This window comes from Adelges cooleyi, unplaced genomic scaffold (genome assembly GCF_023614345.1).
Source record: "Adelges cooleyi isolate 19-005CV unplaced genomic scaffold, UGA_ACOO_1.1 ACOO_flye_CR_arks_rails_tigmint_CR_PRNA_9, whole genome shotgun sequence".
Classification (NCBI taxonomy): domain Eukaryota; kingdom Metazoa; phylum Arthropoda; class Insecta; order Hemiptera; family Adelgidae; genus Adelges; species Adelges cooleyi.
The window spans coordinates 8,761,413-8,782,338 of NW_026096579.1; the positions used below are offsets into that span (position 1 = coordinate 8,761,413).

The 20,926-nt window shown below is 28.6% G+C and overlaps 1 protein-coding gene, 1 long non-coding RNA gene and 1 other non-coding gene across 3 annotated transcripts; 2 read left to right on the forward strand and 1 right to left on the reverse strand.

Annotated features, from left to right (window-relative positions):
• Positions 1-4,732: 4,732 nt before the first annotated feature.
• Positions 4,733-4,851, forward strand: LOC126847254 (5S ribosomal RNA). The gene has a single exon (XR_007687007.1). It is a non-coding gene; the product is annotated as a 5S ribosomal RNA (ribosomal RNA).
• Positions 4,852-9,456: 4,605 nt separating this feature from the next.
• On the forward strand, positions 9,457-11,016 carry LOC126846896 (uncharacterized). The gene is made up of 2 exons (XR_007686944.1): positions 9,457-9,986; positions 10,888-11,016. It is a non-coding gene; the product is annotated as an uncharacterized LOC126846896 (long non-coding RNA).
• A 1,012-nt stretch (positions 11,017-12,028) lies between these two features.
• Positions 12,029-13,328, reverse strand: LOC126846895 (uncharacterized). The gene is made up of 2 exons (XM_050586745.1): positions 12,616-13,328; positions 12,029-12,492 (listed from the first exon to the last, which is right to left on the reverse strand). The coding sequence occupies exons 1-2, from the start codon at positions 12,670-12,672 to the stop codon at positions 12,142-12,144; spliced, it is 408 nt and encodes a 135-aa protein (XP_050442702.1). The 5' UTR covers positions 12,673-13,328; the 3' UTR covers positions 12,029-12,141.
• Between the last annotated feature and the right edge of the window lie 7,598 nt (positions 13,329-20,926).

Genomic DNA, 20,926 nt, shown 5'->3' on the forward strand with positions numbered 1-20,926 from the left:
ACTGTTGTCACGCCCAGTGCCTTTCAACATACGATAATGCTCTATTATTGTTATTATTGTTATTGTTATCAAACATACCAGTTGCCACCTAAAACCGGTTTTGGTCGCGGTGTCCGAACCCGGAGATTTCGGCGCGACCGATTCGCCGCCAGAAAAAGGGACGTTATTAATATAATATATAACGAGGAATTACTTGATGCCATTCTAGGGGGGCTAGGATTTTATAACACTAGAGATTAATGTATATTTATTTAATTTTAGTGTCAATGAAATATTAATATTTAAATCGAATCTGTTTATACAAATATATATTAAATACACTTTTATTTTATACAAATGTTTTGATTATGCATAAATGTAATGCAATGTTTTTTAAAATTAACTTTTAAAAAAATAAGTAAAAATTGATTTATATATTTTTTTCATAAAATGTAATATAAAATTATTTTAAAACAAATTATATGATTAGTTAACATTATATAAGCGCTTCTTCGGCGGTCGGTAGACGGCCGGCTGCTTATATTTTTGTGCCTGGGTTCGGCGGCTTCTGGTGGCCGCAAGACCCCCGGTGCCAACTTTTTTCATAGAAACGAATTTTTAGACATTTTAGTAAGCTTTCGATTGGTATAATTAAATTGAGGGGACCTCTTCCGAAACATTGTCAAAAGTTGACATAACTGCCGCCGGTTTCGGTCGGCGGTCGGCCGCTTTTTTATTGCTGGGTTGGGTTCGGCGGCCGCAAAACCCCAAGTGCCATTTTTTTAAGTTAAAAAATATATTTTTACTGTTTTGTCGCACAAAAGTAAGTAGCACACTCGCTTTAGTAGTAGCACGTAACCGGTACTTAGCTTGCAAAACACTTTTTCGAAACTAAGTATGAACTATGATTACTAGATAAAGGTACGATGAATTATAACGGTATACTTTAAAACGTAGTGAGCTGACTCGACACCGTAGCCGGGCACCCCCCTCGGAACTGCTGTGTACAGACATATAACATACTACGTTTAAACAAATTTTGTTTCACAAAGGTAAACCTTAACAGACATTTAGCTGACTGTCCTCTAGACATTTTTATTTGTTTTCAACTCATAAAATTAAGCGGGATGACACCGGCCTATATTGATGACGTGGTCTATAATATAACAACTTTTACCAAAGACAATTTCCATTGTACACTTTTTCCCATTGGCCAGGTTCTTATCAAGCCTCTTTAACTTTTTAAAATTTTAATTTTAAACCTGTTACCTCCTCATAGACTGTAGAGCGAAGCTCTAGTTTCTATATAATATATAAAACTATTTTAAATACTGTTGTGGTTTTTTTTCCATTTTTTCAACTTTTCTATTAATTTTTACCCCTTTTTTGTTTGTTTTTATGGAAATCCTAATTCATATATCATTAAGGTACAATGCATTAGCAATATTCGTATATATCTATCAAGTGACTATTAAAATTTAATTAATTTTTTATCTGATAATTTTCATATCTAAGTATTTTTTTATTGAACAAAAAAAAAAGACAAATACAAGGTGATCATTTTATCATGAACCACTCAATATTTCATTGAGTTTAATTGGTAACTGTTTTTTTTTTCAAAGTGTTTTTATATAACTTGATTTTAATTTTCCACAAATTTTTATGTTTCAACTCTCCAATCAAACTAATTACTTATATGAAATTTTTGAAACTTAAATGGTAACCATACATTTCATTTACTTTTTAAATTGAGAATAATGTACTAAAAACTTTTAATGGTCGATAACCAGTCTTGGATAACTGTTTTTGAAGTTATTGAAATTTCAAATTTAGGACAGAAGGAAACCACACTTACCCTCCCGTCCTAACTTTTAAACTCTTATAACTTTAAAAATAGTTGTTGAAAAATGATTATCAACCAGTCAAAATGTTTAGTAAAATATTCTTAATTTAAAAATGTAAAAAAACACATACGTTACGAGTTTTAAAATTTGATATAAAAATGAGATTATTGTTTATTTATCAATAGTTTTCATTTTGCAGTATGCATACAGACATAATCAAAAAATACCGATAATACAATTATTAAATTTAATTAACACACTTGATCGATATCTTTAGCCAAAGTGCAACTATGTAGCTTCAACTCTGCACTTAAATAACAAGAACAGTGACAAACAAATATTAATACTCAAAATGTGAAATCATAATACGAAAAAACATTGATTATGTAATAATAACTTGTATGTAACGATAACACGTAATATACACGTTATTACTATTATCGATTATAACATAATTTTTGGGAAAAATGTTTAGTTTATAATTTTCAGTCCAAAACTAGGTTTTGAATTTTGAATTATAAAAATAAATACTGTACTTATTCTAATTGGGCGACTTCAATTTACGTTGATAACTAAAATTTTGAAATGCAAAACAAAATGAAATGTTAACATATATTGAAAACCAAAATAGTTATTACTAATGTAAAATATGTCTGATAAAATAAAATTGTTGTCATTGATTTAAAAACTACCCTGGGTTTCAATATTTAATCTAAACTTTACCTATATTTTATAATTTAAAATTAAAAATTAAATTGCAATGAAATGAAATTAAATCAATCAGTTATTTTCAGTGATTAGCTGCGATGAAAATATATTAAAAATCATTGTTGCTAAAAAATGATAAATTTTAACTGCTAATTTTAAACAAATCGTATGATCACATATCTTTGGTGGACGGTCACATAATTAATTAATAGTCAAAATTGTTAATCTTCGCTAAAATTCGAATTAACTAAGTTTCGACTGACCGCCGAAGATATATTTGTTAGGCAGAGAGTCAAGACAATAATAATAAAGTAATTTTAAATAATAAAGACTAATTAAAATAATAATTTTAATAATAAAGATTATTTTTAAATTATGAGTAATAGCTAAAATATATTGTAATTGATTCTTTAGAACATTGGAATTTAAAAAAAAACATACTTTGTATTATTAGATATGAGAATCTAAAATATATGAAAATAATGTAAATACGATAATTTATAGTACAATTCAAACTATGAGAATAAAACGCAATAATAAAAAAATGGACGCACGACCAAAATATTAATTATTAATACTGATAACAAATTACTATTTCAACTATGTTCCATATAAGATAAAAATAAAATGACAATAATTGATAGCGTACATGGACTTTAACATTCATTAATTTTTTGAAATACTCGATTTATCGTTACATCAATATTATTTGAATCCGACTTATTTACAATTCATCTTTAAATTTTTAAATTCAAAATAATTACCTACGGCTATTTAAATATATTATAATTATAATACATTATAACATATTGTTACATCATCTTTTTAAATATAATTACAATTTTAATGATTTTTTCCCATTAACACAAGTTTGATAAAATATGAAATAAATATTTTGTGTATATGTGTAATTTGCCGTACATAGTTTATGTAAGTGTCAGCAGTTTAAAATATTGTAATTATTTAAAATTCACAGTACGATACAAAAAATGATTTGATTAATAAACAAATAAATAGCCATGTCAATTTTTACAAATTGCCCACTCAATTTAACTTAACATTTTCCCAAATGACATTTCTTTTTTAGGTGAAAATTCTATATTTATAACAACCACTTTCAAATTAAAGCCATACTAAACAAGATTTATCGCTTTATGTTTTAACGTCCATTATTCCCACCGAAATGACTAAGCCTTAACTTCTTAATGACTATACCTTAAAAACTCTTTAAATAAGTATAAAATATACTTTAATTATTAATTAATATTTTAACTAATCAATAGTATAAATAATAACTAATAAATGTTGTTTTTATTTTTTTCTTTGTTTAAAAAAAAAAAATTAGTTTAAATAAAATTTCCAAGAAATATATTATTTTGGAAAAACCATTTAAAATAATATGTTAGGTACTCCATTCCAAACAGTCGAATAAAAATATACTTTAAATAATAAATTACCTATTTCAAATAATTTATTACTTTTAAATTACCTATTTTTTGTCGTTAATATAAAAAACGACTATGTTCGCCTAAAGATTTATTTATAAGAATGTAAGACCTGTGTAATTTTAATAACGCACAACTTATATTTTTACACTGCCAAGACATTGGCAATAGGTCAAATAGAATTTCTTGCCGTGACTATAATACGACATTGATGTAAAACTAATAATGTTTGAATGACAAACAGATAAATTGTCGTATTTATTGTCATGTCAAAAGTTTATTACACATAAAGAAATCAATCATAAAAAAATATAGAATACACAAATGTTGGTAAATAAAAAACTAAGAAATAGATTTAAGATCCAAAAGCCAATAACAAGTGCTCAAATCATTAGTAACATTTAAAATTTGATCGATAAGAACTCAGTATAATTTAGAAAAAATTGCATTTGAAAATAAGATAATAGGTATATTATATAAAAGTCAGGTATTGATATCGGTTTGTCCTTATCTATACTCTCAAAATGATGCGCAGTCATCTCAAAATGTAGATACCAAAAAACGATACCCGAGTTAGGCGTATTTTGAATATTATTTTTAATAAAAAAAGGTTTTTTTTTATTCAAGTTAGGTAATTGTGTTAATTTAAAAATATATACATAAATAAGTGTGTAAAACAATAGGTTATTATTTATATTATATTTTAATTATTCAATAATGTTTTTTGATAATAAGTTAAATAAACTCTCCTCTAACGCCAACGACCATACCACGTTGAATACACCAGTTCTCGTCCGATCACTGAAGTTAAGCAACGTCGGGCGTAGTTAGTACTTGGATGGGTGACCGCTTGGGAACACTACGTGCCGTTGGCACTTTTTTTCTTTTTTAATTTTCTTGTTTTCTTAGCTTTGATTCGGAGCTAAGGTGTTGTAATGATCTTATTGTTTTGTGTCTGTAGACGAGATAAGTTATTAAGAAGTTAAGTCAACAGATAATGAAAAAAATTCCATTATATTGCTAATTATATATTATTATTTGGAAACCATGGCGGTACATTTTTATAGGCAGACCCTAATCGTGTTCGCCTTAATACTAAAAATTAATTTTCAAACTTATAATTGTCATTTGGTACAATGTTTTTATTGGTATTTGTATTTGTACTTACCCAATTACCAGTACTACTGTATACTGCTACTAGTAAACACACTTATTTTATAACGTCAACGGATGATTTTAATATCAATGAAATTGCTCGGTAGGTATTAAAAAATTTAATTAAAACGCAGTGCATTATTGACGTGCCAGCTCTACGACTTGATCTATGCCAACTATAACCCAAACGTTGATTAATTGGTCTGGTTATGACCAACAACCATGTGAGGTGTGTGTAAGCTATAAGCAAAACAAAAATATCTCACCTACAATCTTATTAGCGACGTGAGATTTTGTATTTATGTCTGTAGTCACTTTTTTTATAAGTGCTTATATTAAATAAAAAATATTACAGCACAGTTATCATAATCATTATTTATAGGTATGTTTAAACAGAAAAGAAGAAAACTATTATTTATATTTTATTTTTAAATCGTCTAATGCATAAAAAAGGTGTCATTTTCTTCAGCGGACAGTATCACACGAATAAATGAAAGTTCGACTGGCTTTAATGCATGTACTAGATCTTCAACGTAATCGTATAGGTTCATTTCGATACTCTCGTGCGACTCATGGGGGTCTTTTGAAACTTCTATTTCGTTTAATTTTCTATTGATGTCGGATGCACTGGCGAGTCCTAAATCTTCTGCAGCTTGACAAAAATAACTTCTCGTAATCTGTTCCCGTGCCGCGAGTTCTTTTTTGTCAATGCAATTCAGCTTCTAGAATTGTCTTTCGATGACTGTAGAAAATGGTTGAACAAACCTATACAAACCCTACAAACTGACAAACCTGTTACACTGTATGAGTTTTTGTCGTAAGTAGGTGGCAGTCCCCGGATTCAAAATCCTGTAGATTCTACAATACCCTACTTGAATGAGACTCAACCTGGCCCTGCAAACCAATGTAGCTATTAACTACAATTATTCATTTATTATTTAATATATTTCATATTTTTGCTTCGATGAGAAGCTGTGAAACATTTGAATTTAAGAAAGTACTCTTATTTGCTTGTATACAATTTTAAATATCATAATCGCCTACTAAAAAAGGGGACAAGTCTACTTTCCTAATTAGAAAAAAAATGTCTAATAGTTTTTTTTTTGAGAATTATTTTGTTTAGGTCAAGGACAGAACACAGTGGTACCACATTACCTCTCTCCATTCTAGGAAATTGTTTAACACCACAAAAAATATTAATAATATAATCTTCAATGTATATTTTTTAGGGCTGTTAGACATAATATTTTAAAAATAGATTTCAAGCTAGTGAAAAAAGTTGTAATCTTTATTCATAACTGTTCGACAAATTAATTAAACACAAAAAAGTAAAATTATATAGTGTTTTTTTTTTTTAATTATTTAAAATAAACGCACACACACATATATATATATCTATTTTATAGATTTGGTAAAATGTGTATTTTATTTATATTTAGTTATGTTCAATTTTACACACGTGTATGTGCTAGAATGGAAGAAATATTTTGATCGCATCCCCTTTGATGAAGTATTTGAGTATGCGAATTGATATAAACCACTAATCAAAATCTTCGTTGTGAATAACTGTTAAAAAAATAGTTTATACCAAATAAAAGTCGTAGAGTAATAGCTGGTAATTTTTTTTGTGGATTTATATTGTTGTTACTATTGCTTCTAACTTATTTAAACTGTAGAAAGATTTCTTTATGTTATAAAAAAAATAATAACATAAGTTAAAAAAAAATATTTCAGCTACTAGAAACGTCTTTCGATGACTGTAGAAAATGGTTGAAAAAGTCTTCAAATCCTACTATTTGACTGCGTGAATTTATGTCGAATATTGATGACGGTTCCGGTTGTCAAGAAATTGAAGCTTTCACAATATTCTACTTGAATGCGACTCAAATTGGCGCTGAAACCGAAAGTAACAATTGACTATACATAATTTACCATTCAATAATATTTTTTGGAATGGAAATATGCATTTTTTGTTATTTTTTCCTTAAGCTTGATAAATATTTATCATAAAACCTTCTTAGGTCTACATCATACCTAAAATGAATTATTTCAATATTAAATAACTAATATTAGGTTAACAGTGGATATTACGTTTCCTTTATGGCAATTATGCTATATTTAAATTTATCAATCAGGGTTTTTGTTCTGTAACCAACATTCGCCTGAATAGAACACAATCTGCGACGGTATGATATAACTGAATGCGTTGTTAGTTGGGATTTGTAAATTTGCTATTAACATAAATTAAGTTAAGGTAGAGAGCGTAGTGATATATACATATTGCTTTACCTATTATATAAATATATATATATATTTGAATTTAAATAAATTGATTTGTTGTAGATGAAATAGATTTAGTTCTATATAAGATACTCGTAAAAGGAATATGCGAGTTCAATGGGAAAACATACGCAGACTTCTTAAATATAAGAAAAAAGGCACTGGACCTACCGAAGAAAAGTTAAAGAAAAATAAGAAACGAGAATCAGCTGTCTTATAATATCCGGAATAATAATACCTACTCATATCCAAATTATGATTTTACAAATTAATTAGCTGCTCATTTGAGTTTAGTATAGTATTTATATTATTCAGCCATTAATAAAATGTAAGTAAACGATGTACAAATTCTCTTACTGTTTGTGTAAAATAGTCTTAATATAATACAAAACATTTTTTAAAAAATATAAAATTATTAAAATTTATTTATTATGGTAATGAGCACAGTGCGACTTACTTGAGTGTTATGATAAATATATTATATAGGTATAACATGCTTTGGCCTTCGCCCACCAATTTTAGGATTTTTGTTTTATTTTTAATTAATTTATACTCATTTGCGCTATAAAACCCACGTTTTTATTGCACTCAACTGTTATACTTTTTTAAATAATAATTTTTTTAAGTTTATTTTTATGCTATGTGGCAAATATGGGTAAATATAAAAAAACAATATTTTTTTTTTTTTTTATTAAATATAGTCCGCGACAGCTGTGGTCATTGGATTGTCATTATTTTACATAATTAAATAACAATCTTATGCATTATATATGAGTAATTTTATGAAAGAAACAGTTATATTTTTAAATTTTGTTGATAAGCTTGGAATTGTATATGAAATCTATGATGCTTTTGACGTTGCGTGGGTCTGGGTTCAATGACTCGGAAAAAAAAAATATTATTTTTGAAGAAACATAATGTTTGGTGTACACCAACAAGGATACAACAACAAGATATACTGGAAGGAACTTGAAATTAAACCTAACCGGTAAACAGTACAAAAACAAAAATGTCTAAAAAAATATTTTTTATTTCCATTAGAGCGCCAGTTTTGGGATCCAAGAGCTAAAAATCTCTATCTTCTATAAGTACACTGTTATTAATTATAGTTATATATTAACATGTTTTCGACATCAATCGATTTACCAACAAACTCTTATCAAACCATTTTTTTTCGAGTGATTTCTTCATTTTAGTTTGTAGTATTATGTTGTACTTAAAACTTGTGACCTCCTCGACCTCATTATGTAGGATGATAACGAATATCGTTATTTTCGTAAGTATGTTTTTCTTTTTTAAAGAAAAAATGAGGCTACCTAAAAATAACATCTAATACCGTAACGAGTCATTATAATATAGAGGTTTAAGCTAGGTTATCAGAGTTTTAAACGGACGAACGGTAACATATATAAACAATAATAAGTGTACTAATTTGAAATGAGTTTTTTCGTTATTCTTATTATTTTTAATTATGGACAGTAATAATATACATAATAATATAATATGTCAACTTTTAAACATTTATATGGAATATACTGGCACAGGTTTCGTTTTTAGACTACATATTGTGTCAATTTTAGTATGAAGTATGAAAATACTTGAAAGCTTTGCTGTATTTAATGACGTGAAATAGAATATTATAGAACATAATATTTATTTGTTAAATAACAGTTCTCCAATTAGAATATATTGAAAACAAAATATATGAACCATAATCAAAATCAGGTTTTTTTATATTAAATATTAAGTTTTGATGAACCCTTACTTACTGGCGTTAAAATAATTTTTTCATTACCAAACTTTTACAAGATTTTCTACTAACTTACAAGTAAGTATTACATAGTATGGGAAACTTTCGTTCAGACACAAATTGTGTTGTGGGTGATTAAAGTAATCTTGGAGGGCAATGGGAAGGGAGGGCTGAAAAGGTAATTTACAGTATAAAGTAATATGAACTGATAAGATAAATTAAATGCCATGTTGCATATTAAATTTAAAAAAAAAACTCATTCGATCTCATAGTGTGTGAGTTATACCTGATATTAGAATATTGAAATTATTATTGAAAACTCTATCGGTTCTTCTTGTGTGGAAATAATAATATTATGCTAATATATTCATGGTAGATAAGTAATTGGGTAAACTTCTTGATAAAATAAAAACATCATTTATATAATCCTATCTGCGCCGACGATGGTTCAATGTACTCGATAAAAAAACCGACAATGGCCAATACCTACACTGTTACTATAATGCACGGACGATCCTTGTACTGTTTGATCTATAGGACTTTGGACCTATTTAAAAATCCTATATAAACCGCTTGAACACGCTTGCGACCGTTGTAATACGCCTTATAGTTTCCATCGCATTAACGTCGACAATTGTCTGCAGACAACTTTCATTACAAAAATTGAAAATGGCCATCGAAAAGAACTCCTTGAACATAGTCGTTGTCGGACAGGTCACGAAGGGAAATGCTTTCATCGACCCAATCGTGCCCATTTTAAAAAAAACAAATCGACGATCAAAGAAATGAATTCTGAAATTTGGTACTAAAATAAGGAAATAAAAGGTATGTTACCAGGTTTGATGTATATATAAAAAAAAAATTGTGTAACGATGTACCTTCGAATGTTAATTTTAAGAAATTAATCAGAACTCGGAAGTTTGTGCATTTGCATGTTTTTACTGGATGCTTAAAAAAAACTATATAAGATATTTTAATTACAATTTAAAGAATCCAAACTCTATAGTTTATTTTAACATATGTTGAGGTTTTTTCATACTAATGCATATTTTTTAATTTTTTTTTTATCTTAAAGTATCAATGAAATATTGAACATAATATAACAATTTTTTTTTTTAGAAGAATAGAGAATTATTGTATAACATAAATTAATATTATCAGATGAAAAACAAAAAAAAAATTGTAAACTTATTTTGTTTTCTAGGTAATTTGTTTCAATTTTTTTTTAAAGAAATTGTAATTTTATTATGTATAATTTATTAGAAAAAAATAAATATTGTATATTACAATTACTTTTTTGATAGACTTTTCGGTTATGACTAGGTTTTAATTTTATACGATAAAAAACTTACTAACTTTTGAAATTTTGCTTCAAAACAATATTTAAAAATATAATGAACAAATATTTTAAGTGCATAGTGTACAGAGTATATACTTCCTAGCCCTAATATATAACTATACTAACTATACAATAACAATAATTATTGTATACGATTTGAATTATAAAATTGGGATCCAGTTAAATCAGTATAATTAATAAAACAAAAATTAAACTAAAACTACCCGGGGTTATTTATACAATTATTTTTCGGTCTTAGCAGTACAGTAGGTTATAACCTAACTCCCTAGTTACTTACAACTTTAGCATATATTTTATAATAGGTAATATTTTTATAAGCTCTACTTATGATTTTTTACTTATGAGTTGTAATTTTATTTTTTTCAGATGATCATTTCATCCAAATCGGTTAATATTCAAAAATGACTCGTGACGACTAATATTATATTATGTAGTTCAATAAGAAAATAGTAAAATTCCAAATATAGCCAATTAATATTTTAGTCCGTGCAAACATTCTCTGTTTATTGTTTTTTTTTAATATATACCTAACCTTATATCTTCTAATAAGGAAATGTTTAACGACTATTTAGAACCTGATTGTGGACCTGTGCTCTCGTTAGTGTTACAACAGCTGTTGTTGATAGTTGTATAATAGGTACTATAAAACTTGTAAGGGTTTTTTTATTGTTGCTCTATATTGTCACGTACAATACCTACCCTAAACATAACAATATCAAGGAAAAGGCCACTTACAATAGTGGTATATTAGCTATTTTTTACATTAAGTTCATCGAGTAATTAATAAAATTGTAAACCACGCAAAATACTTCTAAAAAAATATCACATGATAATCAATAATATTTTAACAATAAAATGGTGTAGCATTTTTTAAATATACATTTAATTAACTTTGTCAGGTTGTTTTAATTTATTTGTTTTCACTACGTTGAATTCCATACATTATATAAAACAGATATATTTAACAGAACAAATGTTTTAATCTGTTAATTGGTAAGCGTTTTTGTAATATTTTTAAAGCATTACCTTTTCATAATTTCTGTCTGAGATACATTAATTTCTCATTAAACTATTTGTAAGACATTGTATTAGGTAATAATAAAAACATTTTTAATTTAAAAAAATAGTTTTTTACCGGAAATTCGTGGTTTGGTATCATTTGAAAGTCAACTACAATGAATTTGAAAAAAAATTCAGTTAGAACAGGCGTATTGTATAGGCAACTAAATGTTCACGCCCTATGTGTTGTTTTACTTATTGACCGTCTTAGATATTATTATAATATAAACGACTATTGAATTGAAGTAAAATTGAAAGTCTGTCTTTAAAGTCCTTACTTTAAAGTCTAAGTTATTCGTTTGATAAAAACTAAAATATAATAGAAATATCATAATAAAGCAAAATTAAAATATCAAATAAAACATTTAGGATATTTCTATAAAAGAAACGATAGTTTTTCTAAAATTATGTTGATTAGTTTTTAATAATGCTCAATTGCATAGCACATAACAAAAAATAGATTATTTTTCAATTTTGACATTTTATTGAATTTTTATTGTCATATTACCTTATAATATATGTATAAAAAAAAATGGTTTTCCGTTTTACTTAATTCACTGGTTAGGTTAGGTCAATAGGACTGGATGAACTTCCGACGGGTATAGAAAAAGTAACCTTTTTCGTGTTCGGCTCGTATTGAAAACCAATATTGCGCATATGGTTTGTTATGAAATCCATGGAAGAATGCAATCGGTCTACATAAAAATCGTAGAGGTTCGGTATTGCAACTTGGCCTCCGATGCGAGGTTGAAGTTCATATTGAGTCTGTAGTTGCTCTTGACTGACGATGGAGTATGCTGGTTGACAGGTTTCGTTCCAAATGTTCGCCAAGTACGTGGCAACATTTTTGATATCTTCGTAAAAATGTGCAGCCCCCAATGCCGTGAGACCGCCTTTCGCGTAGGAGCTTGGCTGCATAAAAAAATCATGAATACTTAAACAGAGTGTCGTAAAATGTATTCTCGTCGGTAAGTCTGCGGTCTAGACCAATAATATGCACGTATGTGCGCAACAATATCAATATAGTAAGCGAACCTTTTTTGAGTCTGTCGTCGAGTTTTTGCCAACAATCTCTAGCGCAATCTTCATCATCTTCTGACAAATCTTTGCACTCGGTTACTGTGTAGGCCGATATCCAGAGAAAGTCAATCAATTTTTTTCCGTAACCGCATTCCATTAATAAAGGAATTATTTTCAACTTAGAGACTAATGAGTGGACAGGATAGGTCCATAATTCATTTTTCAGTTCCAAGTCCTTAAAGGTGTTCCTATTGACGGGCGCTCTTAATATCTTATTGAACCACTTCATCTCATCCCAATGTCGTGCTTGCCAAAGATGATTGATCTCATCCATCTTGTCATCGCTTGTACATTTTTGTATGCATGTTACCACTAACGTAAATAATACCTTCATGGTAAAACGTTTTTTCATAATTAATCGTTTAGCTTTTTAAGATTTTTACATGAAAAAACGAATGTGGCCTGCCTAGTGCTTAGTCTTTAGTAATAACTAAAATGTCTAAATGTATTAAATATGCGTTGTGTAGTAGTATTTTTGTATGCATGTTACGACCAACGCGAATAAAATCACTACAATAAAATGTTTTTCCGTGGTAAATCGTTGATAACTTTAAATTTTTTACTTGATACAACGAATATGACTTGCCTAGTCTGTAGCAACAGCTAAATTGTATAAATTTGCGGAATATGTCTTGTGTAGTAGACACAATACACCATGTTAAAACCAACCGACGCCTACTCATTATTTGCTTAAGGAATATATTTATATAAATATTTTTTTATTTACAAAAACAATCTGTATACATATCCATATACAATAAGTTTTTTTTCTTATAATTTTGTACGTTGGCGTGTGCGGAAGCCACCTATTGGAAATATCTCAAGCCATACATCAAAAGAATATCATGTCACTATTGAAATATTTTTTCTAACGACAAGCTAAATGTTTTCTATTTTAACACTTGTACACGTGTCTTCGAAGTTATATTAATTTGTTCTGTCGTTTATCGGCACTAACAGTTATTTTAGCTGGTAATATATTTTAAACATATTTAATTTAGAAAAAAAAATTAAGTGTTATAGTTAGGGCGGGAGGGGAAGTGCGCGCAGATAAATGTAATACTACACTCAACCTTTCATCCTCCCCTAAACTCGAAACTTTAGTAACTTCAAAAATAGTTATCCGAAACTGGTTATCGACTAGTCAACTGTTTAGTATTCTTAATTTAAAAAGATAATAAAATGTATGCGTTATCATTAAAAATTCAAAAGTTTTCTATCAAAATAACAAAGTTGGGATGGTAAAAGTAAAAAAAATTGTGAAAATTGAGATTACATTGTATAAAAACTATATAAAAAAATGTTTAATTATTTTTAAGCCATGTAAGATATTGAATGGCCCATGATAAAAGAATCGCCCTGTACTTAAAATTTAATTTTAATGAATACCAGCCAAAAAATGATAATACCATGACTATTGTTATATTTCCATACTTTTTAATATAATTAGTTATTTTATAAACAACCATTAATTTTGGTTTTAATTTAATAATTTTTTGAGATATTGAACACTTTATATGTAATATACCTATTATTTGTCGAAGTCATTTTTTCTCTCATAATAATTCTCCAGTCTTAACTTAAATATATGGCTTACCAGATAACACCAGCTGTTGTATTGTCAATATATTACTCCCATCTTTTACTAATTGCATTTTTTTAAAAATATTTTAAATTAGTGTTTGTTTCTTTCATTATCATCATTATCATTTTATTGATACCTAAAATGATCTGTCTTGGCCAACGCACTGTAATATTTGGTTGGTCATTAAATTGTTTTGAGAGATTTCATAATTTACATGTAGTTCACTGAATAATGATCAGTTGGGAGTTTTATATTCCATCATCGACTTTTATTTTTTTTTTATCTACTTTCTTAGTTATAAAATTAATTTGTACTGGTAAACGGTCGCTACTGAAAATATTTGCAAATTGTTCTTAATAAAATCTAAAATATGGTACACCGTAAGATTTGTACAACACAATAACATGACATACTTAATGCATTTTACTAAAATGTTAAAGCGGATTACAATATTTATATGACAAGAAAAAATATTATCTTATCTGTTTTCCCGTTTAACCATATTTATTGATGACTGGATGAACTTCCATCTATTCTGGTGGGCTTAGAAAAAATAACAGTTTTTCTGGACGGCTTGTATTGAAAACCAATATCCTCCGTATCCTTTTTTATGGACTCAGTGGTAGAATTCAGTCTGTCCACATAAAAATCATAAAGAAGTTTTGGAGGTTCGTTTAAATCGGGGCGTTCATATTCACCCTGTAACTCCTCTTGACTGATGACAGAATAAGATGGTTCACAGCTTTTATTCCATTCGATTACTAAGGATGTAGCTAAAGATTCGATATCATCGTATAACTTTGCTGTCAATCCAGGTTGTGGTCGCTTAAGTAATTTATGAATCTGCGGTAGAAATTCGTAAAACTGGTTGTCGTCGGTAATCCTTTTGTCTAATGCATTAATCTGTTTATTCATGGCCCACAATTTATATGTAATAATTGCACCTTTTTGGAGACTATAATCAAGTTTTTGCCAACAATCTACAGCGTTACCTTCACCACGACTTAACAATTCGCCACACTGGACTACTGTATAGGTCGATATCCGGAGAAAGTCAATCAATTTTTTCCCGTAACCGCACTCCATTAATAAAGGGATTATTTTCATCTTAGCGGCTATCGAGATGTTAGTCATAGTCCATAATTGATTTTTCACGTCTACGCCTTTACGTGTGTTCTTCTTGATGGGTGCTCCTATTATCCTATCGAACCACGTCATATGATCCCAGTGTTTCGGTTGCCAAAGATATTTGATTTGTTCCACCGTTTTATCGCTGGTACATTTTTGTATGCAAATTACAATCAATGCAAATAAAATCTTTACAACACAACTTTTCCTCATAACGAATCGTTTAGATTATTAAGATTTTAATATAAAAAACCGAATGTGACCTACCTAGTCTACAGCAAAACTAAAATGTCTGAATTTATTATATATTTGTTGTTTAGTAAAAACAAATACTCCACGCAAAAAGCAACTGTCATAAACTCATTTATTTGTTTAAGACATATAAAAAATATCAAGAAATAATTTGTCCGTCAACTGAATTTACTGTGTTTTAACACCTGTGCACGTTCTCCATTGTTAACTTAATTCGTTGCGCGTCAATTGACAGGCATAATATGTTTTTTTAGCAAGACATTTATTTCATGAATATTTTATTTATAATGAAAGTTGTATTTAATTATTTAAAATTGAATTTTAGCAAAATTTTAATTCTAATGGTTACCAGCCAAAAAAATTATTTCAACTTTTCTTCTACTATTTTTTCATACTTTACAAAAAAAATAATTAGTTTTATTTGTCAAAATTATAGCTAGTAAAAGTTCTAACTTTAAAACTCTTATGGTTTTTTTTTTGTTTTTTCAAATTTTAACTGTGAAAAAGTAAACTCCCCCCTCCCTTCCAAAGTACCAACTAGATGAAATTTGTGATTTATAGAGTTGCTTTTTAACCCAATATTGAAAAAGTTACAGTGTATAAAAAAACAAAAAAGCCCATATCATTGTAAGCTCATTGCAGTTGCTCAAAAAGAGTTATAAAAAGGCAAGACGGGCAGACGAAGTATTTTTTCCTCTCATAATAATTCTCCACTCGTAACTTAAATATATTGCTTACCAGATAGCACTGGCTGTTGTCTTATTTTTATTTATATTTCCTTTCTTAGTTATGAACTTAATTTGTATTGGTAAACGGTCGCTACTGAAAATATTTGCAAATTTTTCCTATCGAAAATATAATGTAAAGTGTGGTATACCTTAAGAGTTATAACACAAAAACATGACATATTATTTAATGGAGTTTATTAAAAAATTTTAAACTGGCTACAATTTTTATATGACAAAAAAAATATTATCTGTTTTACCGTTTTACTTAATTTTGGTGACTGGATAAAATTCCATCTATTCTGGTCGGATTAGAAAAAGTAACAGTTTTTTCGGGCGGGTTGTATCGATAACCAATTTTTTCCGAGTGTTGTTTTATGAAATTAATGATAGAATTCAATTTGTCTACATACAAATCATGAAGAGGTTTTGGAGTTTCATTTAAATCGGGACGTTCATTTTCAACCTCTAACAACTTCTCTTGACTGACGACAGAGTATGATTGGTGACAGTTTTTGTTCCATTCGGTAACCAACAGGTTAGCTAAATCTTCGATGTCTTTGTATAAACTTTCGGACACCATTACTGTGAGATAGGGTTGTGGTCGATTAAGTAATTCACGAACCTGCGGCAGAATTTTGTAAAACCGGTTTTCGTCGATAATCCTTTTGTCTAAATTACTAAGCCGTTCATTCATGGCCCATAATTTGTATGTAATAACTGCACCTTTTTTGAGACTGTCTTCAAGTTTTTGCCAACAATCCACAACGTTATTATCACCATCTTTTAACAATTCGCCGCACTGGATTACTGTATATGTCGATATCCAGAGAAAGTCAACCAATTCCTTTCCGTAAACGCATTCCATTAATAAAGAGATTATTTTAATCTTAGCGGCTATCGAGATGTTAGTCAGAGTCCATAATTGATTTTTCACCTCTACGTCCACACGTTTGTTCTTCTTGATGGGGGCTCCTATTATCTTATCGAACCACGTCACCTGATCCCAATGTTTCGCTTGCCAAATATAGTCGATTTCGTCCAAATTGTAATCACTCGTACATTCTTGTACGCAAATTACGACTAATGCAAATAAAATCTTCAATATCAAACTTTTTCCCATAATGAATCGTTTAGATTATTAATATTTTAACATAAAAAAATTGAACGTGGCCTGCCTAGTTTATAGCAAAACTAAACGTCTAAATTTATTAGATAAATGTTGTATAGTAGACGCAACAATCAGCGCAAAAACTAACCGTCACGTTCGCAATGTTTACTTAATGTCACTAAAAAATTAATTTTTTCAACGACTAACTGAACTTACTGTAGGTATGTGTACACCTGTGCAGTACGTGTCTCCTTCACTGTTAAACTTAGTTGTATCAGTTTTTTAACAAGCAATATATTTCAGACTTATATAATTTAGTTAAAAAAATTGTATTTAAATATTTAAAATTTAATTTTGCAATAATTTTAAATTTAATTATTACCAGCCAAACACTTTTTGTACCATTTCTATTCCTTTTTGTGCATACCTACTAAAAAAAAATTAATTAGTTTTATTATCAACCATTCATTTGTTTTTTGTAATATTAACAATAATAATGTCAATGTATCATTTTAACTTTAAATTATGTTTATTAAACCAATGCACGTTGTGTATTGAATCTTCTCGCCGAAGACATAATATATAAACGTAACAATATTTTACTTTAGTTATAAACTATAGTTAAAAGAGTGCGCTCAAAAAATATTCGGGTAATCAGAGTTGCTCGGAATTCCCCTCAGAAAGTGTTATAAAAAGATAAGACGGGAAGACGAAGTCATTTTTTTTCTCATAATAATTCTCCAACTTCAATATATGGCTTACCCGATAACACCGGCTGTTGTATTGTCAATAACGCAATAACTTGACATATTTAACGTATTTTATTAAAATTATAAAATGTACTACAATGTTTCTATGAACAAACAAAAGAACTTCCGGTAGAAAGAGAAAAAGTAACCTTTTCCGTGATCGGCCAGTAATGAAAACCAATACTGCGCATATGATCCCTTATGAAATCCATGGAAGAATGCAATTTGCCTACATAAAAATCGTAGAGATTCGGTATTGCAACTTTATCTCCAATGCGAGGTTGATGTTCATATTTATTCTGTAATTCCTCTTGACTGACGATATTGTATGCTGGTTGACAGGTATTGTTCCAAATGTTCGCGAAGAACGTAGCATAATTTTTCATGTCCTCGTAAAAAACGTCGGCCTCTGTGGCTGTAAGACAATTTTTCACACACGGATGTGGTCGCATAAGAAAATCGTTAATCGGCCACAGATTACTGTAAAATTGATCAATGTCCTTAATCCTGCGGTCTAATTCATTGATCTGTGCGTACGTGCGCGACAATATGAATATAGTAAGCGCACCTTTTTTGAGACTATCATCAAGTTTTAGCCAACAATCTCGAGCGCAATCTTGACCATCTTCTGACAAATCTTTGCACTCGATTGCTGTATAGGCCGTTATCCAGAGAAAGTCAATCAATTTTTTCCCGTAACCGCATTCCATTAACAAAGCGATTATTTTCAACTTGGAGACTACCGACAGTTCAGGTATGGTCCATAATTTATTTTTTATCACCATGGGCATATAGATGTCCTTATTGATAGGAACACTTACTACCTTATCGAACCACGTCATCTCATCCCAGTGTCGTGCTTGCCAAAGATAGCTGACCTGAATCATCTTGTTATCGCTTGTACAATTTTGTATGCGTATTACGGCTAACGCAAATAAAATCTCACCGATGACATGTTTTTTCATGCTTAATCCCGAATAACTTAAAATGTTTTACTTGATAAAACTAAGATGACCTGCCTAGTCTATAGCAAAAACTAATATGTCAACATTTGTTAGATATCTGTTGTGTAGTAGACGCATAAACCAACCGACATGCATTATTTGCTTAAAACATTTATAAATATATTTTATTTTTACTAATAAAAACAATATATACATATACATTTAAGTTTTTTTTTCTGATAATTATTTATATGGCTTGAAATGGCGTGTGAGGAAACCACCCATTGGTAACACCTTAAGACAAATGTGTAAAGACACTAAAGCATAGTTTTTTTTTCAACGACAAACTGAATTTACTTTATTTGAACGCCTGTACCCATACTGTCTCCGCTGTTAACATTAATAGTTGAAAGTTAACTTTGAATGTAAAAACATTAATTTTTTAATCATTTATAATTAACAACCTATAGCGATATTTAATCCACAACTTGTAGCTGTTAGGTTAAGAGGAGTTAGATATTTTGGATTCAAAATAGATTGGAATATTAGATGGAATTTAGATATTGATAGTACAGTCGAGGTCTGTGTTTTTTAAATATTTTTTTTCTGTTATTAATTAAATTTAACTAAATTGGACTTACTTTGTATTTTATATGTATATTTATATTATATGATACATTATAAATTAGATTCTCCCGATGGAAGCAATGTAGTAATAAGTAATAACAGATATTTGTCGGATATTCTACAAACATTATATACACATATATTTATAATATATATCACATGAAAAAAAAGTGTTTGCAGTTTTACACTACATTATTTATGTCTAATGTGTTAATGCAGAAAACACAAAATATAAACCCACGTATTTTAATATTATTTGTGTTTTTTTTTTTGTCTAACAAGTGGTTTTTGATAATTTTTTACACCGGTTTTATTTTCTCGGCATTTGGCGCTTGTTAATATTTTAGATTTATGCAATTTACATTTTAACCAAATTACAACTACCTATGCATTTTGATTAATTCTTAAAATCTTTAGTGCAATTATGCTCTGCGAATGATTTTTCTTCGCACCAATATAAAAAAAAATATATGTTTTTGAAACAAATATTTTGCTCTGGCTTTGGCCAATTACAAGAATTTATTATTACTCATTAAAATAGGAAAAATTTCACACTAGGAGTGCTATCAGTGCTTTGTTGTTTTATCGACGAGCCATCAATCATTAAATTTTAATGTATTTCATATTATGATGTTGTTACATTTAAAAATGTAATGTTATAGACGGAAATATCAATCATAATTACACCATGCATACATTGCATATGTTACAGTGACATGGGTGTTCAAAAAGTAAAAAAAAACTTTGATTTTCAGTGTTTGTTTGATACCCAACTGTTTCAAAGTTGTAAACATTTAAAGTTCAAGTTAGTGCCTTATTTAGAAAAAGTTATATGTACATTCAAATTAGATAACTGGGTTTAGGTTTTATAAAATGTATAATACTATACTTGAACTATTATTGTTAGGAAAAAAAATGCACATTTACATTTAACTAATTGCATTAATTGCTCTTTGACATTTTAGTTGATAAAATATACAGCAGAAATGAACGTTTCCGAACTTTTTAATAAGTTAAATGTTGTTCAATGAAATATTTTGCTCTTTTCCAATAATACCAGAAATTTAACATATTTATAGCATTAGGGAGGTAATTTTTTTTTGTATACATACAATTGAAGTCTACGCCCCCCAAAAGGGCTATAG

Coding starts and splice junctions, on each gene's coding strand:
- LOC126846895 (XM_050586745.1), bottom strand. CDS start 12,672: ATGATGAAGATTGCGCTAGAGATTGTTGGCAAAAACTCGACGACAGAC. Junction 12,493..12,615: donor CGACGACAGACTCAAAAAAG/GTTCGCTTACTA, acceptor TTTTTTATGCAG/CCAAGCTCCTACGCGAAAGG.